The sequence below is a fragment of the Apis mellifera genome, linkage group LG2 (assembly GCF_003254395.2).
Source record: "Apis mellifera strain DH4 linkage group LG2, Amel_HAv3.1, whole genome shotgun sequence".
NCBI classification, from domain to species: Eukaryota; Metazoa; Arthropoda; class Insecta; order Hymenoptera; family Apidae; genus Apis; species Apis mellifera.
Genome location: NC_037639.1, coordinates 15,134,906 through 15,155,501, shown reverse-complemented (window position 1 = coordinate 15,155,501; position 20,596 = coordinate 15,134,906). Strand labels below are relative to the sequence as shown.

Here is a 20,596-nt window from a genome sequence, read left to right as displayed (position 1 = left end):
GATTTCTTAATGAAGAATATTTTAGCATTTATACTATGATGAAGAAGTTAACACATATTAAATCTGACAGGAATAAGAAATTAAAAAGTAACAACTGTTTAATTCTATATGTTTGAAAATTTACTTGGTTATAATTTTATTAAATTTTTTTTAAACATCTTCTATAATATATATTTTTATATATCCATGCGCATTTCATGGAAATTAAAATAATATTAAAATTTGAATGTTTACAGGAGGATATTTGTTTTTAAAATTTGAAATAGGTTTTTTAAATATTTTATTTCTTTTAAATATTTTTCCAATTTTTTTACAACTATTATAAATTGCAGTTTTGCATTACAAATTGTAGAGATATTGGAATGATTTGAAGTAAGAATTGACATCTTCAACTTTTTCTTGTTATTTTATGATATAAAAAATTAATTGTAAAATATTGGATTTGAAAATGATTAATTATTCAATTTCAATATGATACTATTTTTACAAAAGTATGTATAACAAAATTTAATAATACTATAATATGATAATTTCTTCATAATTCATCTCTGTATAAGAAAGAATGAAGGATATTACGTTTTTCTTCCATTGTGCGTTTCTTTTCATTTGATAATTTCCCTTTTAATATGCCTTCTATTCTTGTTTGTTCTGTTTGAACAAAAACATCTCCTTTTTCTAATATTTTTTCCATAGTTTTAACGTAAACTTTTGCCGCAGCGCGTTGTATTTCGGGTAATGTTTCTTCAAAGACTTTAGCTTTGTTTAATATTTCCTACGAAAAATATAAAAAAAAAAATTATATAAACTTATAAACTGTTATTTATGCTGTATACATATATATATATATATTTACATATATATAAACATATACGTAAATATATATTATGTATATAATATAATGTTACCTTTCTTTCCGATTCTCCGCTTGTCCTAAATTCTTCAGCAAGTCTATCAAGTTGTTCCACACAACCGGGTAAACCAAGATATATTCCAGACTTTGTTTTAACAAATCGTTTTATATTATCCGCGGTAAAATCAGTTTCTTTTTCTGCAACGAATAGAATAGGATCTGTTTTTCCTTGAAGAAATAGAAGAATAGCGGGAAAAGCCTCGGACTTTATTTTATATCGAGTAGCAAGATCAGAATTGTCTTTATTGCCATAATCTTTCACTCTCACTTCAGCTACCAACAAATCATGAGAATCTTTTGTTGCGGCGGCTATTTGCGCATATTGTTCATGTTTTTCTCCATATGGAAATGCTACATCAAATTTAACAATTGCAGCTTTGAATTTCGGTATCACCTATATTATAAACATTACAATATTATTAGATATTTATACAATAACTTGCGCAATAAATATTTAAATCAATAATACATTTATAACAAACGAATGTTTTTTATTAATCATTTATTATTCGCTTTGTATAAAAAAAAAAAATAATATGTATAAATATATATTATTTTCATATGTATTAATACATATAATTTCTATTATAATTATATAAATAATTAATATATTTATATAAATAATTATATAAATTTCTATATTTTACATATATATATTAGATATATATATATATCTATGACGTAACTAAGCGTCTTGTAACCATGGCAACAAATTATCTAATCAACAAGATAAAAAGAACAAAGAAATTTAAAAAAATAACTGATTTTTGTTTATTTTCAAATAATTACTTTTTAAGCCTACTAATCCAAGAATTAAAATTACATTTTTTTTTTATCATTTTTGATGTATTCATAAAATACCTTGTCAAAGGAATAAGAATCCAGAGAAACACATCCTTTGCAGTCTTCAGCAGCCGCAATTCCAATAATAAGAAATATTACAATTGATGAGAGCATGTTATAACCGGCAGGAAACTATCAATAACTTTTTAGATGCTTCTTATCATTCAAGAAACGATAACTTAGTAAAAATAATTCTTTTAGCGATGTGCGCTACGTATTAACTAACTTCTTGATTATCGCACGTTTTCATAAAGTTGGCAACCGGTCATATATAAATGTAACTAAAAGAAGAGAAATGTAAAAAGAGCCGAATAGTTATATTAAACTTCTTCTAGTTACTACTTGAAAATAACCTCAAATGTTACAGTACTTGATGTGCTTGATTAAATACAGGTGAAGCAAATGCGGCGTTTTGGCGCTGACGAATCAGAAAAGGACACGAAATCGTACGTTACAGGACAGTATATACTTACTTTCCTAAGTATTATTTGCTTATTTAGATGTTTAATTGGAAATATCACTTGTAATAATCTATATTTAGAAAACACTTTAAAACGCTTCTTTTATATTTTAGAAAAAATATATAATATTTGTTTCCTTTTATAGATATTTATTAATTAATAAAAATTAAAAATATTTAATTTTTTTTATTTTTAATATAATCATTTTATAACATTTTTTAAAACATATTTATTTTAATATTGAAAAGAATATTTTATATTATCAGTGAAAAAAAACTTGAATCAGCTTGTTTATAATAATAGAATTCTACAATTGTTTAATATGAATATATTAAACATATTATTTATTAAATCCTTTTAATAAAATTTTAAGCATTACAATTATTTTATATCGTTGATCGATTTCTGAAATTCAAAATAATAAAATGTATATCATAGTTTTAAATCATTAAAATTATGAAAAAGTAAATAATGAATGAACGAAAAATATGAAGAAAAAATAAATAAAAAGTAAAATTAGTATAATTATATATTTGTAAAGGAATGCGTAATTATTAAAAATTTATTGAGAAAAATTAATAATACAATATAAAAAATATTTTTAATTACGTTCAATTTTAATATTCAAAATCAATATAAAAAGAGGAAAAAGATAAAAAAAAACGGAAATATTTCAGTACAAATTTGTTATGAAAGAATCAAAAAATATTTCTATTTTTGTAAAATATGACTGTAAATATGTACGTATAATGTATAAAAAGCTGAAACAATATACACATATTTGACCTCTTTCTGTTCAATTCAAACAAAATCATAGTACGCAATCGATTTGAGATCAAATTACTCAATGAGTAAGACATGTTTGTGTATTTACGTTGCAAATGAGAAAAATATGTACAAAATTGAGGTGCAATGATTTAAAAGCATGGATAATAATGAATATTTAAAAAAATTTTTTAAAATTGGCATTTAATCAAATTATAAAATTATAATTGACCGAAGGATAAACTGTATGGGGTACAAAGATAGAGCGGGTAAGAGAGGGTGTTAGTTACTAGAAAACAGGTATCCGCCGTAGGCGTCGTACGTTCATTGATAAGCGTATAACGCCCCGTGCCTTAGACCCATGACGTCACTCAATCGCAAGGACGCCTGCGCTTCTGTCAGGGCCGTGCCTATCACGAGGTTCTTGCTCTCATATTTTTTTCTATTGGACACCAACTACGTAAGTCAGTTCTTGATGTCATTATTGATATTTAAATATACATATCGATAACATCATATTTCGCACATTGCAATTTATTATATACATATAGTACAAGTTACAAATATATAATAATATGAAATAATATTTTATAAAATATATCGTGTGAATTTAATAAGACTAATATGATTACTTTGTACGTTATATAAATACAATGGCTTTCGAAAAGAATTTTTTCCTAATAGTTAAGAGTTTTATATCGAATTCTAAAAATAAAAAAAGAAAAGAAAAAAATGAAAAAAATCTTAATAATTAATAAATAATTTAAAATTTTACAAAGCTTGATTTCTTTTTTATCTTTTTTTCCTCATCCAGTCCGGATGATATTTAAACCCACGCTAGATGATGTTTATATATTCATTGAAAAATAAAATAAAATGGAAAGAAAAATACACGGAATAAAGAGAGAAAATAGATTCAACACAGAGACAGAATATATAGTGAATATAAGTATACAACATATATAGGTAAGTGGAAAGAGAGGATGGATGAATAGAGGAGAGGAAAGTCAAAAGGGGAAGGAGTAACAAGGAGAGTGTATGTAAGAAGAGAAAAAGAAAGAGTAAGAAAGATAGTCGAAAGAATAAAAAGGGAGAGAAAGATTGGTGGATTGTCTTACGTGTATTGATTGGTCTTTTATAAAAGCTACATCCCCATGTAGCTATGAGATAAACCCTTCTGTAAAGTCACTAGACTTTCAAGAAGTGTACGTATTAATTCTCGAGCTAGCCGTTGTAATACGCCATGTTTAATTTTCCCCGATTAAAACTATATTTTTTTCGAAATTGTATTCAGAAAATCATCAATATTGTATTAAGTACATATCATATCACGGAAGTATTATCTTTATTTATTTTCTTTCTTTCGTTTTTTTTTTTTTTTAAATTTGAAAAAGCTGAAAAAAAAGAACTATAGGTTAAGGTGCTATATTAAAGTAAAAATGACGTAGGCGATCGTTCGTGATCCCTAGCTTTGAAGGGGTTCTATATCGGTATCGATCGTAAAGTGACCCATATCTGGTGGTGACGGGAGTTCCTACCCCTGGCTGCTTTTCCAGTGACAGCACCCCTACCTCCTCTCTCTCTCTTTCTCTCTTTTTCCCGGTCCTCTATCCCCTCTAAGTAACTATACTCCCGCCAGACCCGTGCCTACCCCCACTCGTTGCCCCTTTCTCCGGTGGGCGAGCGAATATACCTCCTCCCCCGTTTTCCAGCAGCCCTGCCGCCTGCCTTCCACGGCCGAGCAGATCTTGGAGCTTGTACGGGATGATAGCCGAGTGAAAAAGCTCGCGAATCCCGTGAAGTTCGCTCATCAGCAGCAGCAGCCCTGGCCTGCCACAATCCCTTCGACTCGGTTATCGTAAGTGTCGTGCATCTCGTGAAAGAAACGAAAGCAAGCATCATGAACAGCCAGTACGAGAGTTTATATAAGATTGAATGGAAGGGAGAAAAAGAAAGGAAATAGAAGTTTGTTAGTTTTGATTGAAAAGTAAGAAAATGAGGGAGAATGAGAGAGAGAAAGAGAGAGAGAGAGAGATAGCAATAGAGAAAGAGCGAGAGAAAGAGAGAATGGAAGAGTACTTGCGCGTATGTGTTTTTGCTTAAAGAAAAATCAGAGAAATTCGTTACGACGAATATATAAGTGCTTAAGTGCAAATATATATACACATATATATATATATAAGAGTGAAGAAAGAAAAGAGATTTTCATGAGATTTCATGTGATTAAAAAAAAAGATTTCACATTCGAATTTTATACGAATTATCGAAAAAAAAAAAATAGAATATTCACACGGTACCGTTGCAACTCACAGAAAAATAAATATATACGTGTCGTCTCGGTATTATAATGTAAAATAAGTAAGGAAATGGAGGAATGTTGAAAAACGTGGCCTAGTGAGGAAAAGAACGAAGTGTCAGTGTTGGAAACAGAGACAACGGTGGTGACCGGTTGTCATTGGTATAATGACATATCGTAAAAAAACATATTCTGTTAGTTGTGTCGACGTATATAGCTGTTACTCGTGGTGATGGCAAGTAGGCAGTTCATAGTGATAGTGGATATATTACGTATTGCCGTGCAGTGATGTCCCGTGCGCACCGGGTGTATATGTATACTACGTACCATTGGTAGTGAGATCAATAAGCAGTGCCGTGCCACTCGACCCGTACTCATAGACAGAAACTCATTCTGAATCTCTCCTTCTTTCTGTTTAACTACCGCCCCCCGACTCTTCCTTTCCCAGCGACCGAATGTCGAGAGGTCACTTTCATTTGTTTCCCTTTTGAAATTTTTATCATGTCTCAAGCGGTTTAAAACAAGTGTCTTTCCTTTCGAAAGGCCAAGTCATTGGTCCGCTCTTTCGATATATTCTTATTTCTATATATTCTTATTTATTCTATTTTCTCGAAATCGATTTTCATCGCGCTGCATTTTTTTTGCAAACATCATCCTTCTTTTATTCAATGAATCAAGTTTAATTGCCTTTTTGCTGCCAACTTCTGCGCTTTAGCTTTGTCGTTTCTATTGGGCTTGCGTATCGTGAGCAAAGTTGAAACATATTTCTCGCCGGATAAAGTATATATTCGTTCCTAAAAATGATGATTTCTTCGTCACGTGAAAATTAATAAATATTTTTCAAATCAATATTTATGCTTATCGTATATATATCATTTAATTAAATTGATGTAGCATAGTAAATTCTTCTAATTTCTAAAGATAATTAATTACATTAAATAGTATTATGGATTAAAAGACAAATTAAAATAAAAGGAAAGAGGCTTTATTGAATAATACTTATGCATATTATCTAGATATCGGTTGCTATATTCTATACAGTTTTAATATTTGCGTTCGACTTTTTCTGGATTAACATGTCCCTTCTGACTGTGATTGGATTATTCGAACGTAGAACCGGTAAAATTGAGCTGTTGTCATCATATTGAAATTAAATAAATTTCTTAACTTCCGCTATCGAAAACAAGATGAATTGTTTTGAAAGATGATACAGATTATTTATAGATTATTCGAAGAATAGAAACACTTCTTTTTTTTTTGTAACATATATTTATTATCTCGTAATTTCGAATAAAGCATATGGATATTTTTATTAGAATTGATTCGAAAAATAAATTTAATAAGATTTTATTAAGATTGAATATATCGCAAGATGATGCAAAAACAGATTAAAATAACTGAAAATATTATATATTTCGTTAAATTCTATCGATAAATGATTTTAAATCTCCTCTTACTTTTGAATTTTCTCTACGAATATTTTATTTTCATATTTCACTTTCTAACACAAAATAAATCATAAATTTATTCATCGTAGTATTCGATGGTTTCTTTTCTAATTATAATTTAACTTTGTTACTTTATCGTTATTAAAATCTAACCTTTACTTTAACATATTTTTCACCAAATTGATACAAGAAAAAATCTATTTAATCTAATCTAATAAACGAAACAAGAACGAGTGTTTTTTTTATTTCTAAAAATTCAGAATAACACATCCATGTTATACGTATAATATATATATAATATTTCTAACCTCAAAAAAGATCTTTTCCTTCGGAAAACTTTTTACATTCGTTCATCATACAAATGCGACATCAAACTTAGATTTAACACATAACAACTTGTTGTTGTAACGTTCTTGAACTTATTACGCTCGTGAACGTAATAACAAAGGCCGATATTCGATCGTATCTAGATATATTTTGATCAAAACATTCCGAAAGAACCTGTTGCCAGTAATCTCGTTGATTGAATTTCTTCCCATTTAGTGGCAGGGTTATCGGTAATTCGTTATTGAATTCATCCGTCTCCGGTTTATGCGCGTCGAACGTTTTTTCAAACCAATAGAACGTGCAATCGCGATAATTATAACGTAGAACGCGCACGTGTGCCATTATCGGCGGAATCGTTGCAACGTTGCCGTGGTTTTTTTTAATAGAGCGCGACGAATGTTGGCATGCCGATTCTTGTTTCCGTTTAATCCTCTATATATCAACCAATAAATATATATATTATCGATTAATATCAATTGTTGACAATGATAGAAAAGAGAAATATTCTATATCTAGGATTGTAGACTTATATACTGTACAGTAGCCGTTGTTGTTGCGGTATACAGAGGGTTGAATGCGAAAAGTATCTTTTTTCACGGTTATATGTGCAAGAAGAGTGACCGGCTGTTTTCAGTCGATTCACATACCTAAGGGGGCTGAGGGTATCGTGGGGGCGCAATGAAAAAAGAATTCCTTTTCGCATCCAGAGAATTGAATACGCCTAATCGTGGGATCGTCGTGTGCAGCCTGGCAGGCCCCGCAAAAGCCGCCAATTAATTAAGATAGCTCCTAGATACACGGTAGATCGATAGGGACTGGCCGTGATAAAGACGGGCGAGGGTTTCAGACTTCAGGGATGTTGCAGTGCTGTGGTGTTGGAGGTGGCGCTTCCACGGCACCTCAGGCTCCGCAGCTGCAGGATACCGGATCTGCTGTCGGGATTACCACCTCCACGAAAACCACCATCATGCAGGACGCAGTTCTTGAATCTATTCTCGAGGTGAGTCTCGCCAAAATTTTTTCTCAAAAAATATTTATTATATTTCGTCTCCTCTTTACCTCTGAGTCGCTCTCTTAGACAACCTTAATTTTTTTTTTCTTTCTTTTGTTCGTATAATTTTGTTATAAAATTTAAAACTTTCTTTTTTTTTTCTCATTCGAAAATAAAAATTCTCATTTTTGCGCAACAACATGACAAATTAATTACGTATGGAAATATGTAATGGGCACGTAATGATCATACATGAAAATATGTGTGACGAGGTTAAGATAAGTTTTCGAGGATCGAAGGAGAAGCGGTTTATCAACGAGGTGTTTGTCAGCCATTAAATATTGATGTTCTAAGCGAATTTTGAACGGAGCGGAGCGGAAAAATTCGTTTTAATTAAAAAGAAAAAAAAGATAACCTGCATTTTAGCAATATCGCTCTCCTCTCCTTTCGACTATACAGTTTTTCAACTATTAGGCGGTTTTCGGGGAGCAAACAAGCGTTTGCGTCTAGTTTAAGTTCGGTTGGTACCTTCCTTCGAGGCATTCAGAATACAAAGGCTTCTTTCATTATTAATATCGAGCGAGGGTGATTCTCGTCATGGATCATCACTCCCGTCCCTTCCGGTTAAATTAAAGGTGGCTTCCTATCCTCAGCCGCAAATATTAAAACGTAACGTTTGACGGTCATATTTTTTTCCACATTTTTATCCATATCAGAAAATGACAGAAACCAATATCGATAATTGATACGTCTCAATTTTTTTCTTCTATCCACGATTAATAAACTCGCTTATAACCAATCATTTATTTATATCATACTCTTTCCATTATTTCGTGCTTGAGTGATGATTTTTAATTAACGAATAATAATTATTTTCTTTTCGAAAGAAGATTAAATTTTTAGAGAATAAAAAAAAAAAAAAGAAAGGAAAAATATTTTTAAAAATATACCCACGAAACGATGGATCATATTTTCAGCAAATGCGTGAAACAGAAGCTCGAAAGGCGGACTTGGAGCGTCAACATGCAGAAGCACAGAATCAATTGCGGGAAAAGATAGCAGGACGATACCAAGGGCCGGAATCGGTTGAAGCGTTGCAATCGAAGATAAGGGAGCTCGAAAAGAAGACAGAGTTGCAGATGGTCAGACACGAAGAATTATCATTGGAATTAACAAGTCTTAGACGTGCGCGAAGCAGAGGGCCTATGGTTGGCCATTCGGTTCCAACCACTTGGCCTCCGGCTGGCTCTGAAATCGATAGAATAATAGCGAAGATAGAACAAGATAACAGGTACGTTCCCCGAAACGTCCGTCCCTTCAATCAATTTCTCTTTCAATTGTTTTGAATATCATTTTAACCCACGAAACAGTGCAAACAGAATGATACACGATTTGGATCATACCAGAGGAACGATTACCACGCAACAACCCTCCGTCACACAGGGTCATATTTTGCGATCCAGCTCAGAAAATCTTCCTAATCTCGGCCAACATCAACACCCACCTCATCCACATGCTCTGAGCCTAGGAATGCCAACCCAAATGAGTCATGTATGTCAATAATTTTTCTTATTTTCTCTCTCTCTCTATATATATATATATTATATTATATATTATTATATTATATTATATTATATTATATTATATATATCTCCCCTCTCTTCTTCATTTTATGGAGACGAAAGTGATCTGGAATGTTCGAAACAGTACGCAGGTTCACCTATGCCATTAACGCCAATGATGCCTGGTTGTCCACCACTGACTCCAAATGGGCCGCCTTACTACAGCGAACCGATACCACCAGCGCCATCGCTCTCTACCAGCCAATCGCAACCAGTTTTCCAACAGAAGCTTCAACAGTACCAACAACCTCAACTGAGCCACACCGAGTTACAGAGCACGCATTCGCAAAGTGTTCTGCAAACACAGCAACAACAGAAGCAACAACAAACGCACACCCATTACACGAGCAATCAGTATCAGGAGAGTTATCCGCATACGCAAACCTATCAGCAGCCGCTCCAACAGCAACAACAGCAACAACCGCAACATCCGGCCTCTACTACGTACCTGACATCATCTAGCCAAAGCATAATACCTCATTACTCGCAGCCGGCCACGCAAACCGGCCAAAGTTTTCAATTGAATGGAAATCAACAGGTATGGATGAGGTTATTCAGAATTATTCTTTCTGTCGAATCTTTCATTATTTTTATATATTTGTATATTATTAGTATATTATTTATATTTGTATATATTATTATATCATATGAGACTAATATCGATCCGTATATACAGGCAACGACGTATCCAAGTTTATCCATTACATCGCATCCGAATGGAACCTATAGTACGGGGGCGGGTGGTAGCTTCAGTACCCAACTATCGCATCACAACTTTTCCGTTCCACAGACGAGTATTCCCCAAACAACGTTGTCCTCGTTACCACCTTATTCGACGAGCACCTTTCATTCAACTTTGGGCGCGCTTACCAACGTACCACAATCCGCTCTTCCCTTCTCGAGTGTACAGAGCAGTTTCGTTACCAGCGGATCGACCTACTCTACCGTCGGGACCAATGCTTTTGGCACATCGGGCGTGTCTTCAGGTAACAAATTTTTTTTTTTTTTTTCTGGAAACGAATTTTCTTCTTCGTTATTTTATTTTATTTTATTTTTTTTCTTCTAAAAATCTATATAAAAAAAATCGTTCTCTTCTTTATCCCACTTTAGGAACCACATCGACAGGCTTGTTACAAGCGATAAGCGACCCCCTTCAGGCGATGCAACAACTTTCAGCGCAATCCCAAGCTAACCAACTTCAGCAGCAAGCCATTATTCAACAGATCCAACAAAGTTTACGCGCCAGTTCGCCTACAGCGCCCTCTACGACGGGCCATCACTTCCTTGGCTCAAGGCAGATGCCAAAGATACCTAGTAGTATACTTTCAAATCCTTTAGATCGACTGACAAATGACAATATCGTGGCCGAGGGGCAGGTGGATATGCTGGATATACCCGGCAAAGGGCGATGCTACGTCTATATCGCTCGTTTCACTTACGAGCCGTTTCAGCATTCCCCAAACGAGAATCCTGAAGCAGAGTTGCCCGTTCAAGGTGGCGATTATTTACTTGTGTGGGGGCAACCGGACGAGGATGGTTTCCTAGATGCGGAAACTCTTGATGGTAGACGCGGCCTTGTTCCAGCTAATTTTGTTCAGAAATTGATCGGTGACGATTTATTAGAATTCCACCAAGCTGTTCTCGGCCTCAGGGACGTCGATGATTCAGCTTCGACTAATATTCCCCAAGTGAGCAATGTAAGATTATTAGGATAAATTTTATTGCGCCTCTTGTACAGAGACATGGCTAATTATGATTTCTTTTTTTTTTTTCTTTTTTTTTTTCCCCTTTTAGTGTTATTTACAGGATATCGATTTAGAGTTAGCGGCGCTGGAGGAAGGTAATCGGAATCGACAAGCCGAATTATCTGCATACGCTGAGCTCGATAATATCGCGGAGGAGGACGAACAAGAGCCACCAGGTTAGTACGTTTTCGTTTTACATGTTTGATTTTCTTTTTTTTTCATTTTCAAGCATGTAGATCGTGATAAAATAGTAGATGTAGTATGTTTATTATAATTGTAAACAGCGTGAAAGTTACGATATATGTGATTTATTCATTTTATATGAATATAAATAGTCGCATCGTATTTTTAGAATGGTAGAATATTTATTTAATGTTTGCTTCACCAACTCGAGATGTTAAATATAATTTAAAGTTAATTTTGAATTTAATTTAAATGTTTAAACGAATTTGTAAAAAAAACTCCATGCTTGATAAGTATTTGTACAACGAAACGTTTTTTTTTTTTTACTTACCCTCTAACAATTAGCGATTTTGTAAATTTGTGAAAATTAATATGTTGATATCAATATTTTCTATTTTATGTGATGATGACATTGTAGTATTAAGTTTTTTTGTTTCAACATATCTTCGTGCAGCTCTTCCAAGTACATAGAATGCTTCTTCTCAATAACCCCTTCTTACGTGATTCAACAAGGTATATGTATTGTATATTATATACACATATGTATGCAATATTTTCTATGTTTCTATGCTCCTCGAGATAAGAAAAATTTAATTAATTGTCTTGTAGAATACATAATTTTTATTACGTTATTAATTATAATTTTTATTTATTATTAATTAATAAATTTGCTGTTCAACAATGCTATTTGAAAGTAGAACATATGTGCATGTTGTTATAATCTTTGTAGAGATTAAAAAGAATGGTCTCCTCTCTCTCTCTCTCTGTCTCTCTCTGTTTGAGAGTTAAGGTAAATATTCTAATTTCTTGATGAAAGACGTAAACGGAATCTTGCACTGTGTTGAGTATTGGATGGACTTAGGCTGGATGGACTTAGAGAATTAGATAGTGAAAGATTTTTAGCTACAGCTAGGCTTGTCTTGTCTTTTTTTCCTGAAGAAGTCTACCTGTTTTCGGACCTAGTTCCGGCGCCACAGCACCTCACTCTCGAGCGGCAGTTGAACAAGAGCGTTTTAATCGGTTGGACGGCGCCAGAAAATACTCACCAATTGGAATCATATCACGTCTACGTGGACGGAGTGTTGAAGGTTACCGTCAAAGCAACGGAGAGAACCAGAGCGTTGGTCGAAGGAGTTGATTCTACTAGGGTTCGTAAAAAAAAAAATAAATTGTCATTTTTTAAAGTGATATATTTGTTTATGATATTAGCTGTATAGATAGATAGAGAAATATAATTTTTTATAATAGAACTGAGAATGTTTTATGTCAGTTTGTAATCGTATCAATTTCACAAAAAAGGAAAATGCGAGATTTATATAACGATGTATATAATTGAACGTAAAAATTTGTCAGATTATTTGATTTCGTTTAATTAATAATATAGCCACACAGAATAAGCGTACGTTCAGTGACACACTCGAGAAGAACGTCTCGCGATGCCGCTTGTACGATGGTAATTGGTAAAGATGTCGCTTTGGGCCCAACCGCTGTCAAGGCATCGAACGTAACCGCCACTAGTGCAGTCATATCTTGGATGCCGAGCAATAGCAATCATCAACACGTGGTTTGTGTGAATAACGTGGAGGTTAGGACGGTGAAGCCTGGTGTTTATAGACACACGATTACCGGTTTAGCTCCCTCGACAATCTATAGGGTAACCGTGAAAGCAAAGAATCTGAGGGCGACGCATTTCGAGGACCAAAATACCCAAACGGCAAACAATTTAGCCTGTCATGTCCATTTCAAAACATTACCCAAAGGATTACCTGATCCTCCGGTCGATATCCAGGTTAACAATTGTTTCGATATTTTCTTCTATATTACAATTAATGTCACATTTCGATAAATAATTATACATTATATTTGCAATAGGTGGAGGCTGGACCGCAGGACGGCACTTTGCTAGTGACCTGGCAGCCTGTTGCCCTAAACGGTTCGGCCGTCACCGGTTACGCGGTGTATGCCGATGGAAAAAAGGTCACCGACGTAGACAGCCCCACCGGTGACCATGCTTTGGTGGATATACACAAACTTATGGGTTTGAATCCCAAGCACATCACGGTCAGGACAAAAAGCAGGGAAAGTCAATCGGGCGATAGTTGTGCTACTGCTATTCCTTGTAGCGTTCTTCGTGGTGGAACCGCGACTCATTTGCAACATGGGTCTACGCACATGCAAGATCAAGGACAACCGCAACCCACCGCTACCGGACAACCAGATGATCCGAGTAGGCATCGTTTAGGAGGTGTAGGTCAAAGATATCCATCGACTCCTGTACCTTCTCATATAAGAAGGCACGGAGGCACCAGGGTTGACGCTCATGGCCAAGTTATTATTGAGACTGATGAAAACTTATCTGATAAAGAAATTTATCCTGGGCAAAGCATGTCCCAGATGGGTAAGGATTTTTAAAATTTGATTTCTTTTTGTATTTAGATTATATTAAGTTACTCTATTAAAAGTTTTAAAATTTTGCACACATTACTATTTAGGAGTTCCAGAAATCACCAAAGATTCGGCAAGCGAAGCGAATTACAGCGAGGAAGATGATCCGTCACGTAGAGGTAGAGGTATGCCGCTTCATCATAATCAACATCGATATGGACCTCAAATAGGGCAACAAGGGCTTCCTGGGACGCATCGACCAGGACGAATGGGTGGTCCTGCTGGTAGGCCTCAAGATCCTTATTACGATCAACCAGGTTCGTATAGAAATATTTCAAATATTTGTCTGTCATGATTTATTCATGTTCCATTTATTTTGCGGGATAGGAAGTCAAAGAGGTAGGGCTTCTAGCTACCGTGGAGGACGAGGAATGCAAGCCCAAGGTGGTGCGGGCCATTCGTCAAGTAGCGCTCAACAAATGAACAAAAGAACACGTTGGTTTATTGCCCTATTTGATTATGATCCGAAAAGAATGTCACCTAATCCGGACGCTTGTGAAGAAGAATTGCCCTTCTCCGAGGGTGATACTATTAAGGTCTTTACGAGAAGTTATTGCAATTTTCCGTTATGAAATATTAACTTATATATATATAATATGTAAATTAATTTAATAGGTGTACGGCGAAAAAGATGCGGATGGATTTTATTGGGGAGAGTGTCACGGTAGACGAGGGTATGTTCCTTATAACATGGTTGAAGAAATTAAAGATCAAAATCAGCCTGGGCAAGGGCAGCTAGGAAGGAGAGGAAGATGGGGAGATATTTATGCTAGTATGCCTGTGAAGAAAATGATAGCACTCTATGACTATGATCCTCATGAATTATCTCCTAATGTTGATTCCGTAAGTTATGTTTTACAACAAATAGATATTATTTTATAATTTTATTAATAATAATTAGAAAGTTCAATTTATTTATGTATTTTAATATATTTTAATTCTGTAGCAAGTGGAATTGGCATTCCAAACTGGAAATGAAATCTATGTCTATGGTGACCTAGATGATGATGGATTTTATATGGGTGAATTAAATGGGGTGCGTGGTTTAGTTCCAAGCAACTTCCTTACTGAAGCTCCTGATCAACCGCCACAAGGACAACTTCCTCCAGGAAATAGGAGACCACCAGGACAAAGTCAAGGGCCAGGAGTCAGAGGACCACCTCCTCCGCCTCGAGAACCACCTCCTACTGGTCATCGACGAGGCAAAGGTAAAAGTTTTTAATTGATTATCTTTTTTTATCGTTATATTATTCACTACGATGCCGCGAATTATGATATAAATAGCTCCTCAAGCCATGTACACGAAGTAACTGAAATTTTTATAATTTTTCAATATTTTTCAACTTTCTGAAGAGAGAAAAGAAGCTAAATTTGAAATGACAGAATAAACGAGCAGCAGAAACTAGAACGCAGTGATAAGCAGGATCGAAACGAGAAAGATTTCTACGAAGATAAAAAGCACTGGCTCGAGGAGTTGCAATAAATTCACACTGGCGCCATATATTCAACCAACATGAATTAATCTGCTTGAATATCTAAACGATGACGAGTACTACTATAATATTGCTTTTAAAATGGAAGAAAAGAAGAAGGAAAGAAAATCTGGAAAATAATTGGACGTCAGTGTGAATAGAAAAAAAAAAAAGAAAGAAAAAAAAAACATACAAACAGCAAGCAACACAAGACACGAAATTAGATGTGCCAGACGACAGGCAGAAGGGTCACACAAGTTTATGATTGATCGATCTTGCAAAGCCCAATCAAGTCATTGATCAAAACTTATTACTATTTTTAGGGACATACCTATCTTGCAAATTTATTGAGAAATTGCAATACAGGGTAAAGCAACGTATCAACTATTTCTATAAGGCATTCTAGTAAGTCATCAGGTGCATTTATTCTTCAGGGAATTATTTTAAAATAGCATTTCGATAATATACACAAGATTATAGGAACTCGTACTAATTTATCGCAATATAAAGTCCGATAATGAGATTAATGTTCGCGCAGTGTGTGAAAGCTACATATTTTGTATCTGCAAATCTTTTTAGGAACACGTGTATTGCCATATGCAAAATAATTTTCTATATCTCTATCTATCTATCTATCTATCTATCTATTATCTATCTATCAATCTATCTATCAATCTATCTATATATCTATCTATCTATCTATTTATCTATCTATCTCTCTATCTATCTATCTCTTTCTCTATCTATCTATCTATCTCTCTATCTATCATTCTATCTATCTATCTATCTTTCTATCTATTTATCTATCTATCTATCTATCTAAATATCTATCTACTTATACATATATGTATACATATATATATGTATATATATATATATATACATATATATATATACGCACATATTTATATATAGTATATATATGTATATATACGATAAAACACTAAGCTGCTTTCAGTGTTTCTATTAAATACAAATGCATACATATACATATATGTATGTATGAAATATTTACGTATGTATTATATTCGTATCTTTTGTTTCCGAGCACTTTACAGCTCCGTTACTTTTTTACATGCCTATCTTTTTCCTCTACGACATATATATATATATATATATATATACGTATTATATTTACGCTATATACATATATATACATATATAATATATATGCATGTGTATATGAAGTATATATGTATATATATATATATATATATACATGTATGTATATAACTATTGCGTGTATTCTATATATAATGACATAATATGTTTCTGTGTGCCTGAACTGGTCGATGGTCGTCGTGTCACATGATTGTCGTTCGTGTCGTGTTGTCATGCTGGCCATTTAGACATTTAAACAATCTTTTTTTTCGATAACTCGTTTTGGATTATTAATACGATATATTTTATCAGATTTCGTGTCTTGAAATATAAAGTCGCGAGAAAAATTTAATATACGCAAGTCCAGATTTTGCCAAGTAATTCAAAATTTTTTGTTTTTTCTATATTGAAAGAAAAGAATGAAAATATACAAAAAAAAAAAAGATATTTTATATGATATGATTTCATAATATAAATCATTTCATATAAATCATAATGATATTTCATACACGATAGAGAAAAGGGAGTGTGAAAGGGAAAAGAAAAAGACAAGTTTCAAAATTTTAAAATAAAGAAATATTACTTGGCATGATCGGCTACGTGTCTAAATGTCCATTTAGAAGGTATAAATGTGCCATGAATGACAACACGGTCTTGTTCTCTTCTCTGTTGCTAGATGCCTGCATTGTGCCTGTGTCTGTCCCTGTCTGTCACTTAGACTCTAGACAACAACAACAACAACAACAACCATCACTAATGAACAACCAACAACATCAACTCCAACATCAACAAAACAATCCACCGCATCTAGCGTACCAACAAGCGAATCACCACAGCTACACGACTGTAACCACGTCCAATCAACATGGGCCCACACCTATGGGTGCCCATCAACAAGGTCCCGTACCACCCCACCTTCAACAACAGGTGAGTTCACTGCTCTCTATCCAGAAGTTTTCACTTTCGCTTTTCGCCATGCTTTCTATCTTCTTGTCGCAAATCTTTCAAACTGTCCGAACTTCTTTTGCTCTTCTTTGTTTCAATTCACTGATTACTGGCTACTTTTCCACTTATCCTTTAGTTTTTTTCTATTACTTTTCTTTCACAAATGAAAAAAAAAACCCAAAGAGTCCAATGGCTTTTAACAATTTAAGGATTAAAAAAATGTTCAATGATTCAGGTATGTTCCTAATGGCAATTATTTAACAATTCTAGAGGATTGATCAATTAATGATATTCAATACGATATTCAATATTTTTTAACACAAATGTTTGATATTTATGATATATTGTTAGAAGGTCACTTAAAATTTATATATTTACATAACATACAAGCCTATTGATGAATCTTTTTTTCAATAGATATGTATGATGTCTTTCAAGAAATATTGACACAGCTTCTAACAGTAATTTTAATAAGTTAAAAATTTTACAATTGTATAAGGAAAAAAAAAATTGTAAAATTTTTTTTTAAAAAATCACCATTCAAGGAAATGATTTTCATTTCTTTGATACTGGGATTCGCATTTGGTAAATTGTATTAAAAAAATACGAATTTTTTTAACATTTTTGACTTAATATTAATAAAAATGAATTTGCATAATAACATTTAAATAACAATGTTTGCGTTAAAAAAATCGTAGTATATCGAAGCTTATCATTAAATGCTTTTAATCAATAGGCAATTAAGCATGTATATTAGCGAATACGTAAATTGCACGAATTAAACGTAAATTGCAATGAATTATGCTTCTTCAGTAATTAAAGATTCCTCGTCTTTCCATTCAGCTCTCTTTTTTTCTCTGCTTCAATCATTATTCATTTTCGCTTCCGTTCCGCACAATTCTTTTTAACACATATTCATTTCAATCTCATAAAATTTCAGTAAAATTTCAACATTTTACAGGTCAACATCATACGATCAAAAAGTAACAATCAATTAGATTTTTAAGTGAATCGCTACCAAAATGTTAATCAATCACATATATATATATATATAGAATTCTCATATTTTTGTCTCTTCATTTAGGTAACAATGTGTCAACATTTATATTACATAGTACAAATGCATTATTTATCATAACAATCATAATAGCAATGTAGTAGGAAGAAGCGAGATATCATTATTAAACAATAAGTGTATGAAACAATAAATTTTAATGTTCAGTTAAATAGTACAATGTTAAACGAACAATGTTATCTTTAAAAAAAAAAATTATCTGTATCTTTAGAATAAAAATTTGTTTAAACCTTTCAGGATATCGGATACTACTTGAAACAATTAACTACAACATTTTAACACACTTGCTGGTCCAGAATGTTTGAGAAACGTATACGTACCAGAAATTTAAATTTTTTTTAAAGTTTATTATCCATTAATTTGTCTCACTTTAATTTTTAGGGGAAGGGGAGGGGAGGCGTGATCAATCGTGGTAGTAATTTACCAGGAGGTATGCAGGGCCTTGGACAACAACAAGACTATCCGCAACAAAATCAACCGTATCAACAACAACAGCAAAATCAGCAGAACCAAAGTTATCAGCAACAGAACCAAGGATATCAACAGCAAAGCGCAGGATTCGGCCCCCAAGGCCAACAATTCCAACAGCAACAGCCTCAACAGCAGCAACAACAACAGCAACCGAATCAACCGTATTCCCAACAGAATCAGGCTTCCTCGATGCAAAGCAGTCAGAGCACGAGTAAGCCGATGAGAGGAATACCGACAGTGTTGCCGACGCCTCAAGCAAAGGTGCAACCGAATACCACGCAAGGCCAACAACAACAACAACAGCAGCAACAGCAGCAAAGTACAGGGCCGAATCTGATGCAAAAGTTCACGGAGATGGCCGGTGCGAGCGCTGGCGGCGATATCCTGTCGAAAGGGAAAGAACTGATTTTCATGAAATTCGGATTAGGCAAGTGAGTGATTACCTTGCCCGTGTCGCCAGCTCCGCTTCTTCTCCATTTCAGCCCTACCATATTGTCGTGAATTCGTCGCTGAAAGCTCGAAGAATCAAGAGATTTGTTCATAAATCAGTATTACGGAGAAATATTGTTCGCGGAGAATAAGCGAGACGCGAACAGGCAGGAACGTACGAATGCGTCTCGTCCGATCAAGTCTTCGCGAATATCCCTGAACAAATACAAATGTGTGCTGCCATTGCTGCTGCTGCTGTTGCTGCTGCTATAATAATAACGATTGTTATTATCCCCCTGCAATCATTGGATCGTTCGATTGAAAAGATCTATTCACCCACGAAGAGACCGATATTTATTAATCTTTCTCGTTGGTGCAACTTCCTATATAGGTATTAGTAAAATAAAAAAAAAAAAAAGAAGAATGTTCGCTTGCATTTTGATATCTTTCGCGAAAATTGTTCGAGAAAGTTGTACGATTAATTAATTATTCGTATTCATCGGAGAATATAAGCAAAGAATCCTAAAAATAACGAATAATTCTTTTTTTAGATTTTTTTCTTCTTTTAATTTTTTATCTTCTCGTTTTTACTTCTATCTTTTCTTCTTTTTTCTTATAGATTATAAAATTGTTTTGATGTCACGTAGTTTAAATGAAATAATGAAATTTTATATCGTGATGGTAAATATTAGATAAAAAAATAAAATCGAAAATAATAAAATACAGGGACAGAAATAATCGAATTTTTAGTATATTAATCAGTTCGTTATATTAAAAAAATTACTCGTCAATTAGTTTAATGAAGTAATTATTCTTATTATAAGATTATAGGTTAGATCGTTAATATTTTATCTATATGTATACGTAAAGAAGTAGTGAGAATCGAAAACAAGAGGGAAATAGAATTACTTAATTTTATAGTTTAGATTACATTAGATTTTAGAAGCTGTTAAAATCTCGCTTTAAAAGAGGCTTTTTTTTTTATTATTAGACGATTGATCTTCGCAGCAAAATATTTTAGAAAATTAAATATCAAAACGTGACGTACATATGACGTATTTACAATA

At 33.5% G+C, this 20,596-nt stretch overlaps 2 protein-coding genes and 1 long non-coding RNA gene across 10 annotated transcripts; 1 reads left to right on the top strand and 2 right to left on the bottom strand.

The window, feature by feature from the left end:
- Positions 1-263: 263 nt before the first annotated feature.
- Positions 264-2,215, bottom strand: LOC724341 (endoplasmic reticulum resident protein 29). The gene is made up of 4 exons (XM_006568810.1): positions 2,107-2,215; positions 1,772-2,034; positions 906-1,304; positions 264-772 (listed from the first exon to the last, which is right to left on the bottom strand). The coding sequence occupies exons 2-4, from the start codon at positions 1,865-1,867 to the stop codon at positions 536-538; spliced, it is 732 nt and encodes a 243-aa protein (XP_006568873.1). The 5' UTR covers positions 1,868-2,034; positions 2,107-2,215; the 3' UTR covers positions 264-535.
- A 2,164-nt stretch (positions 2,216-4,379) lies between these two features.
- LOC724299 (peripheral-type benzodiazepine receptor-associated protein 1) lies at positions 4,380-19,978 on the top strand. Of its 8 annotated transcripts, none has more exons than XM_026439217.1 (17): positions 4,380-4,837; positions 7,916-8,050; positions 9,019-9,332; positions 9,412-9,592; positions 9,749-10,201; positions 10,340-10,649; positions 10,774-11,360; positions 11,458-11,584; positions 12,531-12,739; positions 12,976-13,380; positions 13,464-13,989; positions 14,084-14,293; positions 14,364-14,572; positions 14,652-14,879; positions 14,983-15,244; positions 17,286-17,536; positions 19,011-19,978. In XM_026439217.1, exons 2-17 carry the CDS (start codon positions 8,018-8,020, stop codon positions 19,533-19,535), a joined length of 4,830 nt encoding a protein of 1,609 aa, XP_026295002.1. In that variant the 5' UTR covers positions 4,380-4,837; positions 7,916-8,017; the 3' UTR covers positions 19,536-19,978. The 8 variants fall into 8 exon arrangements, with proteins under 8 accessions (XP_026295002.1, XP_026294999.1, XP_026294998.1 ...); XM_026439214.1 differs by having other exon boundaries at positions 7,898-8,050; XM_026439213.1 differs by having other exon boundaries at positions 7,758-8,050.
- On the bottom strand, positions 5,480-7,678 carry LOC107964046. The gene is made up of 3 exons (XR_001702160.2): positions 7,032-7,678; positions 6,275-6,448; positions 5,480-6,190 (listed from the first exon to the last, which is right to left on the bottom strand). It is a non-coding gene; the product is annotated as an uncharacterized LOC107964046 (long non-coding RNA).
- Positions 19,979-20,596: the final 618 nt, after the last annotated feature.